The sequence below is a fragment of the Oryza sativa genome, chromosome 11 (assembly GCF_034140825.1).
Source record: "Oryza sativa Japonica Group chromosome 11, ASM3414082v1".
NCBI classification, from domain to species: Eukaryota; Viridiplantae; Streptophyta; class Magnoliopsida; order Poales; family Poaceae; genus Oryza; species Oryza sativa.
Window position 1 is genome coordinate 6744428 of NC_089045.1, and position 23421 is coordinate 6767848.

Here is a 23421-nt window from a genome sequence, read left to right on the forward strand (position 1 = left end):
AGGGAAAATATTCTCTATATTAAATGCATGTTTTGTGCCTTAACCTGGAAGTCGCCTGCACGTTGGCTGCCGTCTGCGGCCCATCAAATCATGCCGGCTGACATGGGGGACGCCCCTGTCACTCAACATTTAATGGATGCGGTCTTTGGGGCGCATGCATGCACCGGATTGGATGAGGGGCTGACAGCCCCCCATCATTATGATGGAACGGGGCGTAACTCGTCGCACACACCACCTGACCCGCGGTCAGGGTGCGAGCGCTCCGCCATCGTCCCATCAGTTAATCGACCGGTCACAGACCAATCACAGACCAGTCATGGGCTTAGCACGCCGCATTAAATGTGGCGTGGTGCGCCCGCTGCAACCGCATTGAATGTGGTTAGGTGGACGCTGAGGGGCGCCCACCTAACCACACACTCCTCGCGGCCACGTGGCAGCCACGGGCCCCTCGGGCCCAAAAGGGATGGCCACACCCATCCTCGGGCCCGACCCCCTCGGGGGGAGTACCACGCGGATGCTAGGGGCGGCCTCTTCCCTCTAAGCTTGGTACTCCCATGCCCATATCACCTACAACGCAAAATATGCGAAATCAATCTAGGGTTTGTCTCCTCCTCTGTATTGCACCGTCGCTCGTAGTATACTCCATCCCACTCGCCGGCGTGCACAAGTGATCAGGAGAGCAGGTCTCTGGAACCTTCGCTTTCGACGTCCTGCACATGGAGAAGGCAACAATAAGATTTTTGGGAAGCGCGTTGCACGACTTCTCCATGTTCGTCCACAACGGTTCATCTTCCTCTTCACTCGCGTGCTGCGTGTTGTCGTCAACGCATGGTACCACGAGTTCTTCCCACTGAGCAGTCGGTTTTCTGAAACTCTCGGTACGTAAACATGTTTCACATATTCGAGATGTTCATGCTTTATTGTCTAGTTTACATGGTATTAGTGTGATGCGGTTATGCTAATTTCCATCTGCAGTATCATAATTTATTTATGAAATAAATTAAATCATTATGTGCTTATATATTCAACAACAAACCTAGAAGATCGCAACCAGGAAAACGAAGAAAAAAATAACCACTACCCATGCTTCGACATCGCCAAAACACATATCCAGGAGAAGACTAGTACCGGACCGGCTGTCGCTAGGCCAACAACAGGGCTACAGCCGAGATCACCCAAAGTCCTACCCTAACAACTGATACTAAACTGCACTCTATCCACATCTTATAGTAATATAGCTTATTTCTATAAGCTATAGCTAGAATAAAACGCGCAAGCTAGTCTCATTATTAAAACGCGCAGCTCTCAAGGTCTCCATCATCCTGTGGAGATAAAAAAGACAAAGCTGGTTTGATTTCAAACTACACGGTGCGAGTCAACATGGACTCTAAAGATATGGGCGGATCTACGAGGTGGCTCGATAGCACGATCAACCAGTGAATCAGCGAGCATTCTTAGACCAATCGATGGCCGATCGACGACCATAGCATGGCAGGTAGCTGCCGCGTCTGGCCATCCGCTTCACTTCCGCGACATGACTATGTGTTATTATTATTTCAGTATTTCTTTTTTTTAATTCTAGATTTTTTTTATTTCTAATTGTATTTTTTATATGAACTCTAAACTCATCTTTTAATATTCTTTATTTTAATTCAGAAATTTAGTTATTTATAAATTATATTTTTATATGGACTTTAGACTCTTTTTTAAATATTTTTTTAAATTTTAAATTTTATTTATTTATAAATTGTATTTCTATATGGACTCTAATCTCTACCTTTAGTTTTTCTTATTTTTTAATTCTTGATTTTAATTATCTCTAAATTGTATACCTCTAGTTTCATGCTCTTTTTTCGAACCATCAATTTATAGCATGTGGATACCGTTTGAATACTCTAAATTCTATAGAATTTAGGAATTTTATAAGCTTTTTAGTACATCAATTTAAACCTTCCTAGGAATTCATATGCCAGATTATAGTGTGTTTAGTAATATCCTTAAAATTCAAGGACTTCTCTATAGAATTGAGCTCTTTCGATAGAAATTTAATTGGAACAATACACACACTACTACATAAAAATGCAAATTTGTGCTGGTTGCGAAACCCCCTTAGGTGCCGGTTTTCCCAACCGGCACAAGGGAGGCGGCACTGATTAGAAATCAAATAGGTGTCATTTCCTTATAACTGGCACCTTTTAGGTTTGACGAATAAAAAAAAAAGCTGGCTCGATGCACCGGCTCAGTCCCTCAACTACTCTACTCATCAAGAACATTCATCCACAACACAAAATTCATCCACAGCAAGCACATCCGTTCAACACAAAATTTGGAATCAAGCACATCCGCATCCATTCATCCACTGCAAGCACATCCGTTCAACACAAAATTTGGAATCAAACACATCCGCATCCATTCATCCACAACACAAAATTTGGACTCAAATTTATGCAATAAAAAAAAGAAGGAATTCACCTCTTCGAGCCGTCGCGCCACCTCCCGTCGGCGAGCCCGCTGCCTCCCTCCGGCCAGCCTGCCGCCGCGTCTCCTCCGCGAGCCCGCCGTGGTGCCACCTGCTGCCACCTAGCTCCAGCGAGCCCGCCGCCCCTACCGCCGCCTCCCCTCCCGCCAGATCTAGCGGAGGGGAGGGCTCCTCCCCGCCAGCGAGCCCACCGCCGCCTCCCCTCCTCGAGCCACCCCTCCCGCCGCCGACCCCGCCTGCCGACGCCACCTCCCCTCCCGCCGGATCTGGCGGAGGGGAGGGCGCGGTCGCCGCTGCCACCTCCGCCAGCCAGCCACCGGCAGCGTTAGAGAAGGGAGGGAGAGAGGCGAGACGAGAGACAGAAGAAGAGGCGAAGGAAGAAGAGACGAGAGAAGACAGCGAGACAGAAGAAGAAGAGAGAGAGCCTCAACCTTATCCCCTAGCATTGCCTGTTGTGGTGGGGCCCGCCGGCTCGGCTCGATTTCTGGACCGGCACCTTTAATATCTAATATATGCCATTTTTAATTAACTGACACCTATAATATATTATAGGTGACGGTTTTTTAAAAAAAACCGACATAAAATATAATAGGTGCCCGTTTTTATTTAGAAACTGACACCTATAATTACTTAAAGGTACTGGTTTTTTACAATTTTAACCCGTGGAGGTGGGAAGAGGCCTATAGGTGCCGGTTTTAGTACTACCAACACCTATAATGGCGACAACCTATTTCTTATTTTGTAGTACTGACAATTGTTGGTTTGGCTTGTAGTTTGGTAGAGTTAATGATCTATCTATTACCTTAGTAAAATAATAGAAAAAGAAACATCTATGTTAGCTTTTATGGTCTAGAAATTCTAATATTTCTGAAATAGAAAAATACTTAATATTGTTGAGATAGAAAAAAACTCTGGTTTTAGCCCGGCCCAAACGTGCGGCCTTTTCTGTTAGGCACGTGCGGCCCAATATGATGGCCCGAAGAGGGAGAAGCTGGGAACGTCCGATCTAATGGACGGTCCCGATTGATCCCCGGCCAATATAAATATCGCACAAACCAAATCCCTAACCCTAAATCAATTTCCGCCGAATACCTGATCCCCTTTCTCCCTCTCTCTCTCTCCCTCTCAAAGCTACTGCGGCGACAGCGGCGATTCCAGCGGGCGGCGGTGACGGCGCCCTCCCCCACCGCGGACTGCACGACGCCCTCCCACACCACGAGCAGCGGCGGTGGCGGTTCCCTCCCGCGAATTCCCACGGGCGGATCCGGCAGCGACAACGGCTTCCCGCGCCGCTCCTGTTGACCACTAGCTCCACCCTGTCCTCCTCACCTCGTTGCGGCGGGCCCCTTCCCCAGCAGCGTGATGACCTCCTCCTCCATCCCCCTCTTCCGGTGTTGGGCGAGGGAGTAGGCGGCGGTTGGAGTAGGCGCTGCGGTGGCGGACGCAATGGCGACGACCTAGTGGCGGAGGTCGAGCAGCGGCGGTGATGACACCCTCCCGCGGATTCCCACGGGCGGATCCGGCGGCGACGTCGGCCTCCCGCGCCACTCTAGTCGACCACCGGCTCCACCCTGTCCTCCTCTCCTTGTTGCGGCAGCCCCCTTCCCCGGCAGCGACGATGACCTCCTCCTCTATCCCCCTCTTCTGGTGTTGGGTGCAAGAGTAGGCATCACAGTGGCGGACGCGATGGCTGTTGGCGGGTGTTAAATGTCGATTCTATACCGCCAACATCCGCATAAAGATCAGATAATAAAACATCCAACATAGTGATAGGTGCTTAATCTCACATATTCCACAAGTGTTGGTGTATATTTGTATGCAGATGATAAACCCTGAAGTTGGGAGGAAAATCAGATTAAAGTGAGGAGAATTATGTATTCATACAAGGAGGGGTTGTGAACTTCATCAAAACATCAGTGAATCAACCCAAAACTCCGAGAAATGGACAGAGGAGAGCCCAGGGAGTCCACAGACTGAAGGCCAGGCCAGGAGGGCCCAGCCCAGTTCGGCCGAACCCCCCTGATCACCGTTGATCCTGGGGTTTGGCGTGGACGCTCCAGATGCTCTCCCAATGACGGTTGCGGGGCAGTTCGGACATTTCCCCTTCGCCAACCGTCATACTTACCCCTATATAAGGACATCATCTCACTCACTTCAACACACACTTCCAAGCTTGAGCTGAATTATAAGAGGCTCTATTGTACTATGTTGTATACTAGAATAGGAATAGAGTAGAGTAGGAGGAGTCAGAAGAATTCCGGAGTTGTCGGTAGTCTTCTCCTATTTCTTTTATTATGTTTATTACTCTGAATTCAATATAATATTTTTCTTGAGTAATTTAGATTTATCTCGTGAGAATTATCTCTTGGTTAGTTCCTAAATAGCATACGGGATTATTGTTCACTGTAATCAACTAAAATATAGTGATTGCTTTGGTGAGTTATAAACACTAAAATAGATATTAATTGCTTAGACCTGGTGTTTAGGTAATCATTATCCAGTACATGCTGCGTATGCCACAGTACGTTGAGGTCGGTGTAGAGGTGGTGACAGCCCTCGAGATCACTGAAGTCCTCCCTGTCCAGGTACGTAGTAGAGCGACATCTGGGAACAGCGGGTTGCCAGTGCCTGAAGTATTGCGTTAGGATTAAAATTAAGCTTTTCCTAGACATTGTTTCTCACTAGTAAATCCTCTCTATCATGGCCTATCATTTGCTTGGTGTCCTTGGATGAACCGGAGGAAGCTCTGATCACACACGTTCCCTTGGATTCGATACCCTTGGAATACTCCGTAGGGGAAGTGCTATATCGGTATATCCGTGCGCTTGCGGATTTTATCTGTAACCGTATCAAATACCAACAAGCATTTCTGGTGCCATTGCCAGGGAACGGTTGCTGATCATTTCCGAACCCAGTTCATCCTCGTATCCTTTTTCATTTTTTTTATTCTACCTTCACCCCTACTATCCTAGAGAAGTATTCCTGTCAACTCTTCTCGACCATGGAGCAACCTCTGTTTGAGCTGTCTGCTCCTAGGAACGAATTCTATGAGCCACCTCCTTCATCAGAGCCAATTTATACAACTGGTTATGAAATTCGTCCCGAGCTAATTAGTATGGTTAGGGAAAATCCTTTTTCTGGCTTTGATCTAGAAAATCCCTACCATCATCTACGAGACTTTGAACAAGTCTGCTTATGCCTTAAGATTCATGGCATGAGACAAGAAACTGTGCGGTGGAAATTATTCTCGTTCTCTCTTCAAGAGAGAGCAAAGCAATGGTACACCTCTACCGTTGGCTGTGTAAACGGTAGCTGGGAATAGCTGTGTCGAAACTAGATTTCGGCAATAATAAAAGGGGGTGGCTATCAAGCTAGGAAAGTGTATGGGTTTGAAGACAAAAGATTTATACAGGTTCAGGCCTTCTTATAAAAGAAGTAATACCCTACTCCTGTCCGGGGATGAATCCGCCGAGTCTATTATTGATTGTATGATTCGGGAAAAATCAGCATATGCCCCTAGAGGCGCCCGGACCCCCCTTATATATGGGAAGGAGTCCGGGTTACAAAAGATAATCTATATTCCTAACGGAATATGAAGATACAGGTAAAATACAGTCGTAACCGACTAAGTCTCAGGGTATTTCCTTGATACACAAGTTAAGAAACAAACCCGAGATACAGATAAGATATTCTATCTACATTAAGTATCCGGTACCCAATCCAAATACCGTCGCCATGTAGATATGGGATACCCATAATCTCCACAGTAGCCCCCGAGTCCTTTGCAGTCGACCATCGTAGCCTTCTCAAGGATGATAATCCGAGTACTTCAAACTCCTCAAGCCAAAACCTGCCGAGTGGACTGTAAAGGGCGAAAAGATAAAGAATATGGTGCATCGAATAGATGCACCTAATTAGGTGTAGCCCCCAACTATGTGATTAGTTAACAAACTAAACATATAGTTGAAAGACAAAATAATAACACAATTGTGCATTATATGACAAAAGCATACGCGGCGCCTAAATAGGCATGCTAGCCGACTGCTTTTTAGCCACAATAAAAGAAATCCGAGTGGTTTACACTCTAAAAGGTTCACGAACGAACACACTTGACAGGCATCCGAATATAAAAACTCTAAAGATTACCCATCAAGTATTATAAAGATTATGGTAATAAATAAGTCAAATAGCCTAGGCCATGACTATTTACCATGAAAATAGGCATATAACACGCCAAGGAAATGACTATAGTAAAAACAAGTCATTCCTAGTTAACCCAAACAGCTTTTGTAGCCTAAAAAAAGCTTGCAAAAACAGCATAACGCCTTTCTGTCGGGCACCTTTTTAATTTGCATTGCAATAATTCCAAAGAATTATATGACCGCATAAAAAGGATTTGATCAGCATTGGGCAACACTGTTGTGCGCATAATATTGCCAAAGCAAAATATGCCTAAGTCCCTAAGGAACACAATGGGCCACGCTGTTAAAATTATTGGGCTGAAGTACTGTTCAGGCCTAGGCCCATTAGCACCTCCGATACCCTTAACTGAAAAAATCCGATATCCAAGCGACGCTTCGTCTTCCCCGCCGGAACTCTCGCCATTTTCCCCACTCCCCGCTACAGTGCAAAGCTGCGCCGGCGAACTAGGGTTCACAACTCCGGCCAAATCCACCTCCGAAAAGTGCATCAAAATCCTTCCCGTGATCCACCGCCTCAATCCCTCACCTCTCCCAAGCCATCCCTCAAATCAAATCAACACATTTGAGTGAAACCAATGGCGGAAGAGAGAGAAAGCTTCGAAGGCCAATGGGCGTCATCCGACGTAACAGAAGAGAATCTTAAGGAGATGGTGGCGCACGGCGTTCTCCCTGCCAAGGAGATCATCGGGTGGCGACCAGCGCACGGTGAGGCTTTCCCGTCTCCGGATACTCATGAGATTGTGGTCTTCTCGCATTTCTTCTACGGCGGCTTTGCTCTTCCGACCTCAAAATTTTTCCACGGGATCTTGAATTTCTATGGAATCAGCTTGCATCACCTAAACCCGAATTCCATAGTGCATATCGCCAATTTCGTCCATGCTTGTGAAGCCTTTTTGGGGATCAAACCTCACTTTGCCCTATTCCGTCGGATCTTCTTCCTCAAGCCCCAACCAAACAAGAACAAACCATGTGTAGTCGGGGGGGGCAGGATTCCAACTAAGAGGAACTCTGAGCCAAAAATATTTCTCGATGCCCTTCAAGACTTCGAACAAAGGATGGCATGCAAACTGGTTCTATGTTCAGAATCCCGAGCCTGCTCTTCCCGGGTACACTTGTCTTCCTCCAGTGTACCAAGATACTTGGAACTCTCTTCCAATCGGAGATGAAGCAGTACAAGCCTTGGAGTTGTTGGATCGTATGTTAAATCTTAAAGAACAAGGCTTACAGGGAGAGCAAATCACTCGGCACTTCATCAAATGCCGACTGGCGCCACTCAAGGAAAGATCCCGCACAGCATTCGAGTTCGACGGCAAACATGATCCCAACCGTGAAGATCCAGACTCCCTGGATTTCAAAATCATGAAGGAGAGGATGTATAAAATCTTCTCAAATGCAATTGTAGTCAGCTACTCTCATCAGCTGCCAGTAGTGCCATATAATGCGTTCAATCCGCCTCCGCAGGTATGCATCTGAAATCCTCAATCTATGGCCAAAACATAATTTTATCTTCATGCTGAGTTGACTAACTATGGAAGCATCTTGTGCAGGAATATGCATTGATGAAGTCAGATCCACCAGTCTCTCAGCGCCGGTCTCCTCGCCAACACACCGCTCAGGGAGGTGGAGGACCAACGATCAGACCAGATCCGCAACCTCAGACCTCCAAATTGGCTGGTCAAACAGGTCCTCGCAAGAGAAAGCTGGTACTTGATGATGATGAAGGCGACGATGATAAATCTGGGGATAAGGGCTCGCCTAATAAACCCCCAAAGCGTACCATGCCCAGGAAAAAACTGGCTGGCCGTGCAATGCCAAAGATCAGAACATCTTCCAGGTATTAGACCTCTCGATATGATTCCGCTTCGGCATGTTATGCTCATGAAAATGATGCTGAATACTGAAAGAACACTTTGCAGGAAACCATCTGATATAGATCCATCTGGAAAAGACCCCGATCCTGCCATGACAGAGCAAAATATATCCAAGGACCCCGAGCCGACTGCTGAAAACCAGCCGACTGCTGAAAGCCAGCCGACTGGCGCCCATGCTTCGGGCGATAGGGCCAACCCAAGTGACCTGCCGCCGACTGGAAACCAGTCGGCAACAACTGAAACGGCAACAACTCAAGAGCCCCCGACTGGAAACCAGTCGGACGCAGGCCCTGATCAAGAGATCCCCGAAGCAGAAGCGCAGACGACGACTTCGCAAGGACCAGAAGCTGGTAACGACTCGATAGCTGGGTCTTCAGGTAAAGAACGAAGATCTCCTCACGCTCAGCTAGGTACATCTTCAGGTTAGTTGTCTTCTCAAACAACGGCGATTTAAATAACCTCAGTTTATCCGCCTAATGTCTTGGAAACACACCAGGACCATCAGGTGACGACGGAGAAGAAATACCTCGCATAAAGGCGACCGACGACTCTCGTCCTCCTATCTTGATCAAATGGTGGGACGAGAACTCACAAGCCGCCGGCATAGTCATAAACCGTCAAAAAGAAGATGAAGAAGTGTGCCAGCTGAAGAAAGCGCTCGGAGAAGCCACTCGTATTGTAAATGTAAGTCTTCCGAGTGACGGCCTTCGGTAACTTTGTTTTCTTTTTAGCAGAACTGAACCATGATCCATCATGCAGAGAATCCATCTTCGCAATGAGGCCAAGACTACAACTTTGGAAAAGCTGGTTCCTCATTTGGGAACTCTAGAAGCAGTTAGGGACCAGCTGCATGAGGCCAAGGAGTGCGCCAAAAAGACAGAGAAAGAGTTAAGGGACCGAATCGCCCAGCTCCAGGATTCAAACTTTGAGCTGAGTGGTTCATCAAAAGGTAATCATCCAGATCTGTTCCATTGATTTATACTGTCATAATTGCATCCTCAAATATTTGGATTCCAAACAGCGCAAGCCACCAGAATGGCTCAGATGGAAAAACAGATTGAAGCCTTGAAAAAAGACAAAGCAGAACTGGCTGCAAAAAGGGACTCAGCCTTGAAAGAAGTTGAAGGTATTGCCGGCTGATGATCTGAACTTTCCTCTTTTTAATGCAGTAGAGTCTGATTATTATAAATGTGTTCTGTAGACCGTAAAATCAAGTCTCAAGCTCAGTTTGACGTCCTGGTTGGTAAGATCAAGAGGCTTGAAGGAGCAAGAGATGAAGTCGCCAATGTCGCTACACCACTCATCCAAGCCATGTTCCTCAATAACAGTGGTCCGAGTGCACTCGACGCAACCGAAATATTCGACAAGCTGAGTGTTGCTCCGGATGTATATTTCAAGAATATCAAGAAAGCTGGAAGTATGGGAGCTGGCATGGCCTTGGCGATGACAAAATCCTTGTACCCGAGAATTGAAGTCGACACCATTGATGGATTTGCGGACGGGACAAGTGAAGAAGCTGCTCTTGATCTTATCAGCAGTGCGCAAAATGCGGCTGACAAAATTGCGAGTGATGTTGTAGAGCAATTTCGCAACAACGACCTCCAGCCGAGTAATGAAGACTCTGATGATGAAAGGACTGATTCTGACTGAGTTTGAATGTAATACATGGAGGCTCAATTTGTACAATACTGGTGTATTTATGCTGTGCTTGATGATTCTTGCGAAGTTTTTGATTTCTTAAAAGTTTTTGCTAAGCTTTGTTGAGCCTAAAACCCAAAGAAGCTATTAAAAACTTTCAGTCCTCGCAAACTAAGTAGAAAAACCAAACAAGGCAATGATAAACCAAGTAAGCAAACTGAATTGATAAAAAATCACACTCCATTATTATGATGATAGCCCCCGACTGACAACTTCAAGGAAAAAACTTGATGTTTGACAGTCAAAATAGGGAAATACAATGATAAAGTTAAGCGTAGAAACGACGAAGATGTTCAATGTTCCAAGAGTTGTCGACGAGAGTGCCGTCTTCGCGCTTGAGTCGATATGAACCTGGCCGGGTAACTTCAGAGATAATAAATGGCCCTTCCCATAGAGGAGATAACTTGTGCCGATCTCGTGTGGTTTGAATTTTCCGTAAAACCAGGTCGCCGACTAGAAAGGCACGAGATCGAACATTGCGATTATGATAACGTCGCAACCCTTGTAAATACCGAGCTGACTGAATCAAAGCTGCTTCGCGGACCTCTTCCAGTCGGTGCAAGTCATCCACTCGATCTTCTTCGTAGCGTTCTTCACGGAAATTACGGAAGCGCAAAGACTCAAATTCGACTTCACTCGGCAACATTGCCTCTGCCCCATAGACAAGGAAAAAAGGTGACTGGCCTGTGGCCCGACTGGGAGTAGTTCGCAAGGACCAAAGTACCGATGGCAGTTGTTGCACCCATTTGCCGGCATAGGGTTTTAGCCGGTCAAAGACACGCGCTTTAATCCCTTGAAGTATCATGCCATTAGCTCGCTCCACCTGTCCATTGCTCATGGGGTGTGCTACTGAGGCGTAGCAAATCTTAATTCCAAAGTCCTCGCAAAAGTCTTTGAAAACTCCACCGGTGAATTGTGTGCCATTACCATGTCGAGCCCCCAAACCGCAAACGGCCAAGACAGCGGGATAGTTTGCAACTCTTGAGCTGGTAAGTGAATTTGTCTGGCGAAAAATTGGCAACCTTCACATGTGCGCACAATTTTGTCGGCGTCGGACACTGCAGTAGGCCAGAAAAAACCCTGCCGGTAAGCTTTGCCGACAATGGTGCGCGCAGCAGCATGGTTTCCGCATATCCCAGAATGTATGTCTTTCAGCAATTGTCTCCCTTCCTCTAAAGATACGCAGCGTTGCAGAATTCCTGAAGGGCTTTTCTTGTATAACTCAGATTCGTGCATAACATAAAGTTTGCTCCGCCTTGAAATCCGCTCGGCTTCATCTTTATCTTGAGGGAGCTCTTGAGAAGTTAAAAATCGTATGAAGGGCTCTCGCCAGTCGGCTTCAACCATAGCGACATCATGGGTGCCCGCAACTTGAGTGGCATCTTTGTGAGGTACCGTCGGCGTATAAAGGTGTTCGACAAAAACATCAGAGGGCGCTGCCTCGCGCTTGGATCCAAAGTTCGCAAGTCTATCGGCAGCTTCATTGTTGTGTCGAAGAACATGGCTGAGCTCAAGTCCATCGAACTTATCCTCCAGTTTGCGTACCTCTTGTCGATATGCCATCATGTTGTCGTCAATGCAGGACCACTCTTTCATAACTTGGTTGACAACCAGCTGTGAATCACCTCGAACAATTAGACGCTTTATCCCTAGGGAAATTGCAATCCGTAGCCCATGAAGGAGCGCCTCATACTCGGCGACGTTGTGAGACGCCGAAAAATGTATCCAAAGCACATAACTTAGTCTTTCTCCAGTCGGGGAAATTAAAACCACTCCAGCTCCAGTGCCCGAAAGTCTTTTTGACCTGTCAAAATGCATGGTCCAGTGCTCTATTTTCTCCACGGGGGTATCCTCTTGGCACTCGGTCCACTCGGCGACAAAATCAGCTAACGCTTGAGACTTGATTGAAGTGCGGGGCTTGAATGATATGTCCAAAGACATCAACTCCAAAGCCCACTTAGCAATCCGCCCATTTGCTTCGCGGTTGTGTAGTACATCGCCGAGTGGGAATGATGTGACCACCGTTACCGAGTGACCTTGAAAGTAATGAGACAGCTTCCTGGTAGTAATTAAAATACCATATAACAGCTTCTGAACCTGAGGGTACCTCGTTTTGGAGTCGGCCAGGACCTCGCTGACGAAGTAGATTGGTCGCTGAACTTTCTGGACATGGCCTTCTTCCTCACGCTCGACAACCAAGACTGTGCTCACGACCTGGGAGGTGGCTGATACATACAGCAACAACGGCTCCTGCGGATGTGGTGAGGCTAAGACCGGTGGCTTGGTGAGGAGTTGTTTGAAATCTTCGAAGGCCTTCTGTGCTTCGGGTCCCCATTGGAAATTATCTGTTTTCTTCAGTAGCTTGAAGAAGGGCATCCCCCGCTCGCCAAGTCTTGAAACGAATCGGCTGAGCGCCGCCATGCATCCAGTCAGCTTCTGAACATCTTTCTGGGTGCTTGGCGGTTTCATGTTGAGGATAGCAGTAACTTTCTCCGGGTTGGCTTGGATGCCCCTATGAGACACCATAAAACCAAGCAGCTTCCCTGACGGTACTCCGAAGGTGCACTTTTCAGGGTTTAACTTCATCCTGAAGGCGCGGATGCTCGCGAAGGTCTCTTCTAGATCCAAGATCAGATCATCCTTTTGCTTGGTCTTGACGACTACGTCATCCACATAGGCTTCAACGTTGCGGCCGATCTGTGTTGAAAAGCATCTCTGGATCATGCGTTGATAGGTTGCTCCTGCGTTTTTTAATCCAAACGGCATGGTGACGTAGCAGTATGCCCCAAAAGGCGTGATGAATGAAGTCTTCAAGCAGTCGGATTCCTTCAGTCGGATCTGATGATACCCCGAGTAGCAATCCAGAAAACTGAGAAGCTCGCAGCCGGCGGTTGAGTCAACTACCTGGTCAATGCGAGGCAACCCGAAAGGATCTTTTGGGCAAGATTTGTTAAGGTCGGTGTAATCAACACACATGCGCCATTGCCCTGTTTTCTTCCGAACTAGAACTGGGTTTGCCAGCCAGTCGGGATGAAGGACTTCTTTGATGAAGCCTGCTGCTAACAGCTTGGTCAATTCCTCCTTGATCGCGTCCTTCCTGTCTTGTGCAAATCGGCGGAGTCGTTGTTTAATAGGCTTGGCGTCTTCTTTGACATGTAAGGAGTGCTCAATCACCTCTCTGGGAATACCGGGCATATCCGAAGGTTTCCACGCAAAGATATCTTTATTATTTTGAAGAAAGGTGATGAGCGCGCTTTCCTATTTACAATCTAACTCGGCGCCTATTACAGCAGTTTTGGTAGGATCAGAAGGATCTAAGGGAATCTTTTTAGTCTCGGCTTCGGTTTCCCCACTTTTTGAAATTTTGGCAGCGGGCACTTCTCCTTCGCTCACCGTGGTTGCAGCCAGTCGGATTTCCTCTCGGGCAGACGCCATCTCGCGGGTTTGGGCCATGTCGCAACTCTCCTTGTCGCATGTGACAGCTTGCTTGATGTCGCTCCGTAGGGTTAGGACTCCTCGGGGACCAGGCATCTTCATCATCATGTATGTGTAGTGCGGGACGGCCATGAACTTGGCTAACGCCGGGCGTCCGAGTATAGCATGGTATGCTGTCTCGAAATCGGCAACTTCAAAGCTGATATTCTCTGTGCGGAAGTTTTCCCGAGTGCCAAAAGTGACCGGGAGAGTGATCTGGCCGAGTGGAGTTGCGGATAATCCTGGAATTACTCCATGAAAAGGCGCATTGCTTGGTTTTAACTCGGAGCGAGGGATCTGCATATCATCCAAAGTCTTGGCGAAGAGGATATTGAGTGCACTGCCGCCATCAATGAGGGTTCTGCGAAGCTTGACGTTACGGACCACTGGGTCTAGTACCAGGGGGTACCGCCCCGGGTGGACCACTCGGTCAGGATGATCCGAGCGGTCAAACCTGATTGCGATCTCTGACCATCGAAGATATTGGGGCGTGTCGGGCTGAACAGCATTGATCTCCCGTTCGGTCAGCTTTTGCTTCCTTTTAGACTCATAAGCCATGGGGCCGCCAAAAATATGGTTGAGCTCCTTGCGGTGGTCTTGAAATCCAGCCGGGGTGTCGCCGTCGTCCTTCTTCCTTGACGTGCTTTGTTCCTCGTCGGAGTTCTTCCGAGTAGACTTGGTGTACTGCTCCGCGAACTGCTTGTAGATGAAGCACTCTTTGGCCACGTGGTTGGAATTTGGATGATGCGGGCATTGGGAGTTCATGATCTTGTCGAAGGTGTTGACGCGCGAACGCTGTCGAGAAGAGTGAGTAGCGGTTGCAACAAGTTCCTCAGGCTTACGCTTGCGGTCCTTATGATTGTTACTTCCACCTCCTCCCGTAGCCGGCGTATTTTTCGGCTTCCAACTGGGGCCCGACTGCTTTGATGCGGTGACGGCGTCTTCAGCTTTGGCGTACTCGTTGGCTTTTTCAAACATGAGCTTGACTGTTCTGGGAGGTTTGCGCCCAAATTTGCCGACCAATTCTTCGTGGCGAATCCCTTTGGTGAATGCGGCGATGATGACGTCGTCAGTGATGTCGGAGATCTTGTTACGTTGTTCAGAAAATCGTCGGATATACTCTCGAAGGGATTCTCCGGATTTCTGGATAACGTTGTAAAGATCATATTGTGTGCCAGGACGCTCGAAGGTGCCTTGGAAGTTGGCGATGAAGTGGTCGCGTAATTCGGCCCAAGATCCGATCGTACCACGGGGCAGTCCATGGAGCCAAGATCGGGCGGAATCTGCTAAAGCCACCGGTAGATAGTTCGCCATGGCCTTGTTGTCTCCTCCTGCTGCGCGGATTGCGAGACCGTAGACGGTAAGCCACGATTCGGGGTTAGTGGTGCCGTCATACTTCTCTATTCCAGTCGGTTTGAAGCCGGCTGGCCAATCCACTCGACGCAGGTCGTCGGTGAAGGCTGCAACTCCGTCAAGGTCGTCGTCGCGGCGATCCGGCGAGTGATGGTAGCCTCGAGCTGCTCGGCGCTGTATGATTGTGTCGCGAAGATCGATGGGGCGGCGACGAGGTGGTGAGCGAGGCCGTTCCACTCGGCGCTCCCTATGAAGTTCGGGAGGCGAGTGAACAGACCGCTCGTCGTGGCCCCTGCTCCTGCGATTGGATCCTGCTCCAGTGATGCTGAGGCTTGGATGACGGTAGTCATGAGATCGGAAGTGGGGGACCCGGCTGCCAGTCGGCGTGTGGACGCTTTCGGAGTTAACTGGGACCGTCGCCGCAATCATGGTCTTCGTCTGGTTCAAGATGTTGACGACGTGGTCGGATTGATTGAGCTCGTTTTGGTTGAGGAGGGTGTCGAGAAGGGTGATCGCGGCAACCGCATTCTGTTGAGGGGTGCGAAAAACCGGTGTCCCTTCGACATCTTGCTGGCCGATGAGATCACGCGCTCGGCGCCCTGCTTCCAAAGCTCGCTGACGTCGATCCTCAGCCTCCTTCGCGGTCCGCTCACGGTCCTGCTGCTCACGCCGTAGCCGTTCTTGTTCTTGTGCTTGATGCTCCTCCTCCAGTCGGCGACGTTCTTCGTTCTCCCTGGCTTGGCGTTGCTCCTCCGTCTCATTATTGGCCATGAAAACGCCAAAGTAGAGAGGGGTGTAGTTGTCATCTAGGCTTCCGTCGAAGTCGTCGAAGTCGTCGAAGTCGTTGTAGCGAGAACTAAATTCGTCGTACTCCACGATGTCAGTAGGACGTGAGTCGACGGTGGGAGAGCTGTTGTAGTCATCCAGCTGATCCGTCGAAACCGTGCCGAGTGGTTGGAGGATGACGCCGACTTCCCTGAAGCTAGGCGAAATCGGTGTTGAAGCCGACTTCCGCCTAGGCCTACGGGATGAAGACGCTGTCGTGGTGAAGACGGCCGCTAAATCGTCGGGGAGCTTCATCAGGACTGGTGGGTAAGCCCCGTCATCTTGATCTGGTGTCGTTGGAGAAGATGCGATCTCGGCCGAGTGGTTTGAAGCCGACTCGGTTGAGATGGTCTTGAAGTAGCTTTCAGCCGCGTTCGGGAATCCAAACGGGACCGAAAGCCGGTTCTCTCCCGACTGGTCCGGTTCCGAGTCAAGGAGAGAAATCTTGCCGAAGTCGTCGGTGATGAAGTCGAGGCTGCCGAACCGAAACGTCTGCCCGGGAGGGAAGACGAGGTCGTCGATGCCGGAGATGGGACCCATTGCACTGATCGGCGAAAAGCTTGACGCAACCCCTACCTGGCGCGCCAACTGTCGAAACTAGATTTCGGCAATAATAAAAGGGGGTGGCTATCAAGCTAGGAAAGTGTATGGGTTTGAAGACAAAAGATTTATACAGGTTCAGGCCTTCTTATAAAAGAAGTAATACCCTACTCCTGTCCGGGGATGAATCCGCCGAGTCTATTATTGATTGTATGATTCGGGAAAAATCAGCATATGCCCCTAGAGGCGCCCGGACCCCCCTTATATATGGGAAGGAGTCCGGGTTACAAAAGATAATCTATATTCCTAACGGAATATGAAGATACAGGTAAAATACAGTCGTAACCGACTAAGTCTCAGGGTATTTCCTTGATACACAAGTTAAGAAACAAACCCGAGATACAGATAAGATATTCTATCTACATTAAGTATCCGGTACCCAATCCAAATACCGTCGCCATGTAGATATGGGATACCCATAATCTCCACAAGCTGTGAGACAGATTCTATCTTGCCTTCTTCCCAGTTACCCGTATTACTGCCCTTCGAGTAGAAATTCTCAGTTCCAAGCAGATCGAAAACAAATCAATTGGTGCGGCTTGGTCCAGATTCACTAATTTAGTGCAGTCCGGACCAACCCTGTCCATACGGGTTTGGATAAGAAGGCTGCATTCTATCTGGACATAACCGCTGGAGGATCATTCATGCACAAAACGCCGTCAGAAGGAAAAACAATTTTGGATCGCATTCTAGAAAACACTTCCTTCATGTCACGCCCGGAATTTCTATCCAAAATTCCAAACGCTTACATGTGTGTGAACCCTCGTCCAGGAATCAGCCGAGGCACACAATAACAAATTGATAATAGAGTACAATTATTACTCTAATTAATAAGCGAATAAAATGTCATTACAGAGGTAGATAGTTCCTCTCAATCAATAAAGATCTAAGCAGCGGAAAAATAAATAAACGGCGCAGACGGCTCCACTCCACAGGCAGCTTGACCAAGGCTACCCCTAATCCTCCACACCATCAGCCTCATTGTAGAACTCTTCCTCTGATGAATGATTGCAAGGTGAGTATATGACATACTCAGCAAGCCACGCAGCAAATATGCAAGTGCACAGGATAACAAAGGATGGCATAATAGGGATCCATTTGCAAAAGCAGCATTTAACAAACATTTGAGAATTTAATAAAACAGTTAAGTATTAATTAAGCAGTATTAATCCAACGCTATACAACATACCCTGTTGTATAGGCCCATCCATTCTGAACAACCATCCCGGCTGCACAGTTCTATCTCCAAACCAGGAATGTACCATTCCAAACCAGGAGCTAATCAAATTATTACCAATTTAAGCATCTTTTACTATGGTGAGAAGTGTGAGACTAATCACGAAAGACATTGTTCGACCCGCCCATAACCGCGGGCACGGCTATTCGAATAGTTTTACTCTGATCAGAGGTGTACCACTGTACCCACAAGACACAACCCCACATCATGTCACCATGTGCCTCAATACCACCACGGTACCTCGGAAAGGAGTTGTGACAATACCCCTCGCATAACACAAACCACTGCAGCGCACCTTCCTGGATCATAATCACCCCCTTATAAACAAGGCATGGACTCCCCAGCGACCCCCGTGGGCTTATCTCCGCCACTTCTCAGTCTGGTGCCCCGCAATGAACCATGCTATACAAAAGATAAAGCCGTTGCCCATGCTGGCTTGTGGTTGGCACGATAAATGTTTCACAACCGAAACTCGTGAACCGGTCCTTAATTGTCATGAGCACGACCATCAAAACCATGTGCTCACAACCCACCATTATCAGGTTTTAGTTGGCACATTAATTAATTAACTAATCACGATTGACCATCGTGAATTATTATTAAGCCATCATGAAATAATAGTGAATCATTAGTTATCCCATAAGTGTGCTAATGTTTCTAAGCGGGCTAAGCAATTATATCTAATATCTAGTTGAACCAATATACATAAAGCTCAACTAATCAAATTATTATAACCCAAGGTATCAAGGAATAAAGTAATCAAGAACAAAAGGGCTATAACAAAGAATAGGTTAATTCCACCCAATGACATTCGAAAATAAATGCAATAGTTGAATAGAAACAATAGCTTTAAATCGGATCAACATGCTCAAAGGATTGTTTGGGATCTGTGTGACTTGCCTTGCTGGCCTTGGAACTCTTCAAACTCTTCTCCGGCGAAAACGGACTCTCCGGAAACGACGGAATCTAAGCAAAAAGAAGCAAAATCACCAAAACAGCACATAAACAAGCATGAACAGTACATGTGGATATTTTTAATGTGTAGATCTCAATTTTAGAAAAATTTAGAGACTTGAACCAACTAAATCGGAGATAAGATGAATTAGTTATGAATTTTTGAAGATTAAATCGGATTAAAACACTTAAATCGGTTAAAATTGAATTATGACGCAATAATGAATTATTTTTGAAAAGGAAAAGAAGGTTTATTGCGTCAGCGGCTAGGGTTTCGGTGGACCGGGCGCACGGGCGACGGTTCACGCGAACGGACGGCCGAGATCGAACCAATCCAAAACGGACGGCCGAGATCGAACGGTCCACGACCGGCTCACGGCGGACGACCCCGATGACGTCAGCGGTGACGTCACCGACAGCGGCGGCGGCTCGGCGGAGCGGACGGCTCGGGCGGCGCACACTCGCCGGCGAACGGCGGCGCTACGGCACGAACGGAGGACACCAACGGGTAGCGGACGGCACGGCGAACTCACCGGCGACCAAAGCGACGGCGGAAGAGGAACGGACGGCGACGGCGACGAGATTGAAACGGCGGCTCTCTTCGGCTTGACGACGGCGACGATGCTCCGGCGGTCTTCGGCGGCAGCGAAGGAGCGGACGAGGACGGCGACGACTTGGCGACCACGACGACGGTCTTCCCGAGCGACGGCGACGGCTGGAGCGACGGCGGCGCACGGCTGGAGCGGCGGCGGCGACGGCGAAGCTAGAGCACACGGCGCTAGAGCGATTCCGACGACGAGAGGCGAAGGCGAAGGTGGCGACGGGTAGAGGAGACACCGGGGGTCCTTTTAAAGGGGCTCGGAGGCGGCGGCAAAGGCCCACGGCGACGGCAACGGCGAAGGAAAGCTCGGGCTTGAAGGAAAGAGGCCGATCCGAATCGAACTCGATTCCACGAACTTCCAAAACGAATTAGCCGATGATTCCAAAGGAGAAAAGATAGAGGAGATCCCGGAGATTGTTTCCCCTCTAACAATTCGGCCGGAGAAGGAAAGGAACGGCCAGATTTGGAAAGGAAACGGCGGCGGCGCGAAACTAGGGTTTCGGCGGCGGCGGCCGGAGGTAGACGACGACTGACAAGCGGGACCCACCTGTCAGCGACAGCGAGGGCGCGCGCGGCTGCGGCGGACTGGGCCGGCTTGGGCCGAGGAGAGAGAAGAGAGGTTTTGGGCCGACTTTCGGCCCAAAGCCAAAAGAAGACTTTTCAAAACCTTTTTCAATTTAAATTATTTCTTAAATGCAATTCCATTTATTAAAAATACTTTCTTAGCTCAAATAAATCCCAGAAAAATCTAGGAATTATAGAATTAAGCAAAGTATTTAATGAAATTTTATCTTGCCCCATTTTATATTGGGATTTATTAATTAAAACTAGATCTTCTCTTCAAGACTTTTAAAATTATTTCTAAAAATTCCATTTAAACAACAATTTATATATTTTGAATTTTCAGGGTGTGACAAACCTACCCCCCTTAAACAGAATCTCGTCCTCGAGATTCGGAAGAACTGGCGAACAGATGCGGATGAGCTGACTTCAATTCATCTTCTCGTTCCCAAGTTGATTCTTCTTCCGAGTGATTACTCCCCTGGACTTTGCAAAAACGGATAACTCGATTCCTGGTTCTTCTCTCATTTGTTTCCAAGATACGGATTGGTTTTTCAACATAAGTCAGATCCTCTTGGACTTCTATCTGTTCAAGATTAGCTTCTTCGGTAGGTACCCTTAAACACTTCTTCAATTGCGACACATGGAACACATTATGGACTCCTGCCAAAGATTGAGGTAACTCTAGCTGATAGGCAACCTCTCCTCTTCTACTGACAACCTTATAAGGTCCCACAAAACGCGGTGCCAATTTTCCTTTGGTGTGGAAACGATGAACTCCTCGAAAAGGCGTGACATGAAGATACATGTAATCTCCTTCTTCAAAACTCAAATCTCTACGGCGATTGTCGGCATAACTCTTATGACGAGACTGAGCCACTCGCAATCTTTCTTGAATGATCTTTACCTTTTCTTCTGCTTCCCTTAGGATATCCGTCCCGAAAACCTGACGTTCTCCCGTTTGATCCCACAAAAGCGGAGTGCGGCACTTCCGACCATACAGTGCTTCGTAAGGAGCCATCTGAAGACTAGCTTGATAACTATTGTTGTACGAAAATTCTGCATAAGGTAGATTCTTATCCCAACTTCCACCGAAATCTAAAGCACAAGCTCTCAACATGTCTTCCAAAATCTGATTCACCCTTTCGGTTTGTCCGTCTGTCTGTGGATGATAAGCAGTGCTAAAGTTCAGCTTAGAACCCATCTCTTCCTGAAGTTTCTTCCAAAAATTTGAAGTAAATTGACTGCCTCGATCAGACACTATCTTCTTAGGGACGCCATGCAAACACACAATCCTTGCCATATACAATTCCGCCAATCGACTTCCAGAATAGGTTGTCTTTACCGGAATGAAATGAGCCACTTTGGTATGTCTGTCAACTATCACCCAAATAGAGTCATGGCCTGATGATGTTCTGGGCAAACCAGTGATAAAATCCATACCGATTTCTTCCCATTTTCATTCAGGTATCTTCAAAGGCTGCAACAAACCGGCGGGTTTCTGATGTTCTGCCTTGAATCGCTGACAAACATCACATACTGCTACGTACTCTGCGATTTCACGCTTCATACTTGCCCACCAAAATCTTTCCTTGAGATCCTGGTACATCTTAGTACTACCAGGGTGAATGGAGTATAAAGTATCATGAGCTTCTTTCAGAATTGCATCTTTTAAATCTTTGTTGTCAGGGACACAAATTCTCTCACCCAACCATACAGTTCCTTGCTCATCCTCCAAGAAACCGATAGCTTTTCCTCTTCTCATATTCTTCTTGATCTCTTGAATATCAGGATCATTAATTTGGGCTTCTCTAACTTGATCAATTAGAGTGGGCTTCGCTTCTAAGGCTGCAACGAAACCTCTATTGACAATTCCCAAATTTAATCTTTCAAATTCCTTGCATAATTCCAATGGCAATTGTCGTCCTTCCGTAGCATTGCAATAACCTTTCCTGCTAAGAGCGTCTGCTACAACATTAGCCTTTCCCGGGTGATAATGAATTCCCATGTCATAATCCTTAATTAATTCCAACCATCTCCGTTGTCTCATGTTCAGATCCGGCTGAGTAAAGATATACTTTAAACTCTTGTGATCGGTGTACACCTCTGTACGAGTACCGAAAAGATAATGACGCCAAATCTTCAACGCATGAACTACTGCAGCTAACTCAAGATCATGAGTAGGGTAGTTCTTCACATGCGGACGTAACTGACGAGATGCATAGGCAACCACCTTCCCATCTTGCATCAGAACACAACCTAACCCAAGTTTGGATGCATCGCAATACACTTGGAAACCCTTCTTTGGATCAGGTAAAATCAAAATAGGAGCTGATATCAAGCGATTCTTCAACTCTTGAAAACTCTGCTCACATTCTACCGACCACTTGTACTTCACATTTTTCTGAAGCAGTCGTGTCATGGGCTTAGCAATCTTGGAAAAATTCTCTATAAACCTTCGATAATATCCTGCGAGGCCTAGAAAACTGCGAATCTCTGAAACTGTCTTCGGTTGTTTCCAGTTGGTTACGGATTCCACATTACTAGGATCAACGGCAACTCCTCCGGCTGAGATGACGTGACCAAGGAATTTCACTTCAGACAACCAAAATTCACACTTGCTAAACTTGGCATACAATTGATGCTCTCGTAGCTTCTCCAATGCAAGGCGAAGATGTTCTTCATGCTCTTCTTTGGTTCGAGAGTAGATAAGAATATCATCTATAAAGACCACCACGAATTTGTCTAGGTATTCCATAAACACCTTATTCATCAAGTTCATGAAGAAAGCAGGGGCATTGGTAAGTCCAAAAGACATAACAGTACATTCGAACAACCCATACCTAGTGGTAAAAGCTGTCTTGGGTATATCTTCCTCTTTGATTCTTAACTGGTGATACCCTGATCGAAGATCTATCTTGGAGAAAACAGTAGCACCTTTAAGCTGATCAAACAAATCATCAATTCTGGGTAGCGGATACTTATTCTTGATAGTCACATCGTTTAATGCACGATAGTCCACACACATTCTCTGGGTATGGTCTTTCTTTTCCACAAAAATAACCAGAGCTCCCCATGGTGATGAACTCGGTCTGATGTATCCTTTCTGAAGCAAATCGTCCACTTGCCTCTTGACTTCTGCCAACTCATTGGCTGCCATTCGATAAGGTCTCTTATGGATCGGAGTTGTTCCAGGTACCAAATCTATTCTGAACTCTATATCCCTTTTGGGCGGCATACCAGATAAATCATCTGGGAACACATCTGGATACTCCCGGACTATAGGAATCTCTTCCAAAGTTATCTGGTTCAGTCTTGACCTTAAAGACTCAGAAGACAATGCATGAACAGTTACAACTCGACCATCATTGCTGGTGAGAGTTACTTTTCTGTTGGCACAGTCTATCACACCTTTATGTCTGGCTAACCAGTCCATCCCTAGGATGACATCAAGGTCTTTGGATTCTAATAAGATAAGATTGGCCAGAAATGGTACTCCCTTAATTTCTATTCTGACCGAGGGGCTACGTTGCAAAGAAAGTGCTTGATCACTTGGGGTACTAACC

At 47.3% G+C, this 23421-nt stretch overlaps 1 protein-coding gene across 1 annotated transcript; it reads left to right on the forward strand.

Annotated features, from left to right (window-relative positions):
• Positions 1–9125: 9125 nt before the first annotated feature.
• On the forward strand, positions 9126–10281 carry LOC136354089 (uncharacterized). The gene is made up of 3 exons (XM_066305724.1): positions 9126–9501; positions 9574–9678; positions 9754–10281. Exons 1-3 carry the CDS (start codon positions 9306–9308, stop codon positions 10200–10202), a joined length of 750 nt encoding a protein of 249 aa, XP_066161821.1. The 5' UTR covers positions 9126–9305; the 3' UTR covers positions 10203–10281.
• The last annotated feature ends 13140 nt before the right edge of the window (positions 10282–23421 follow it).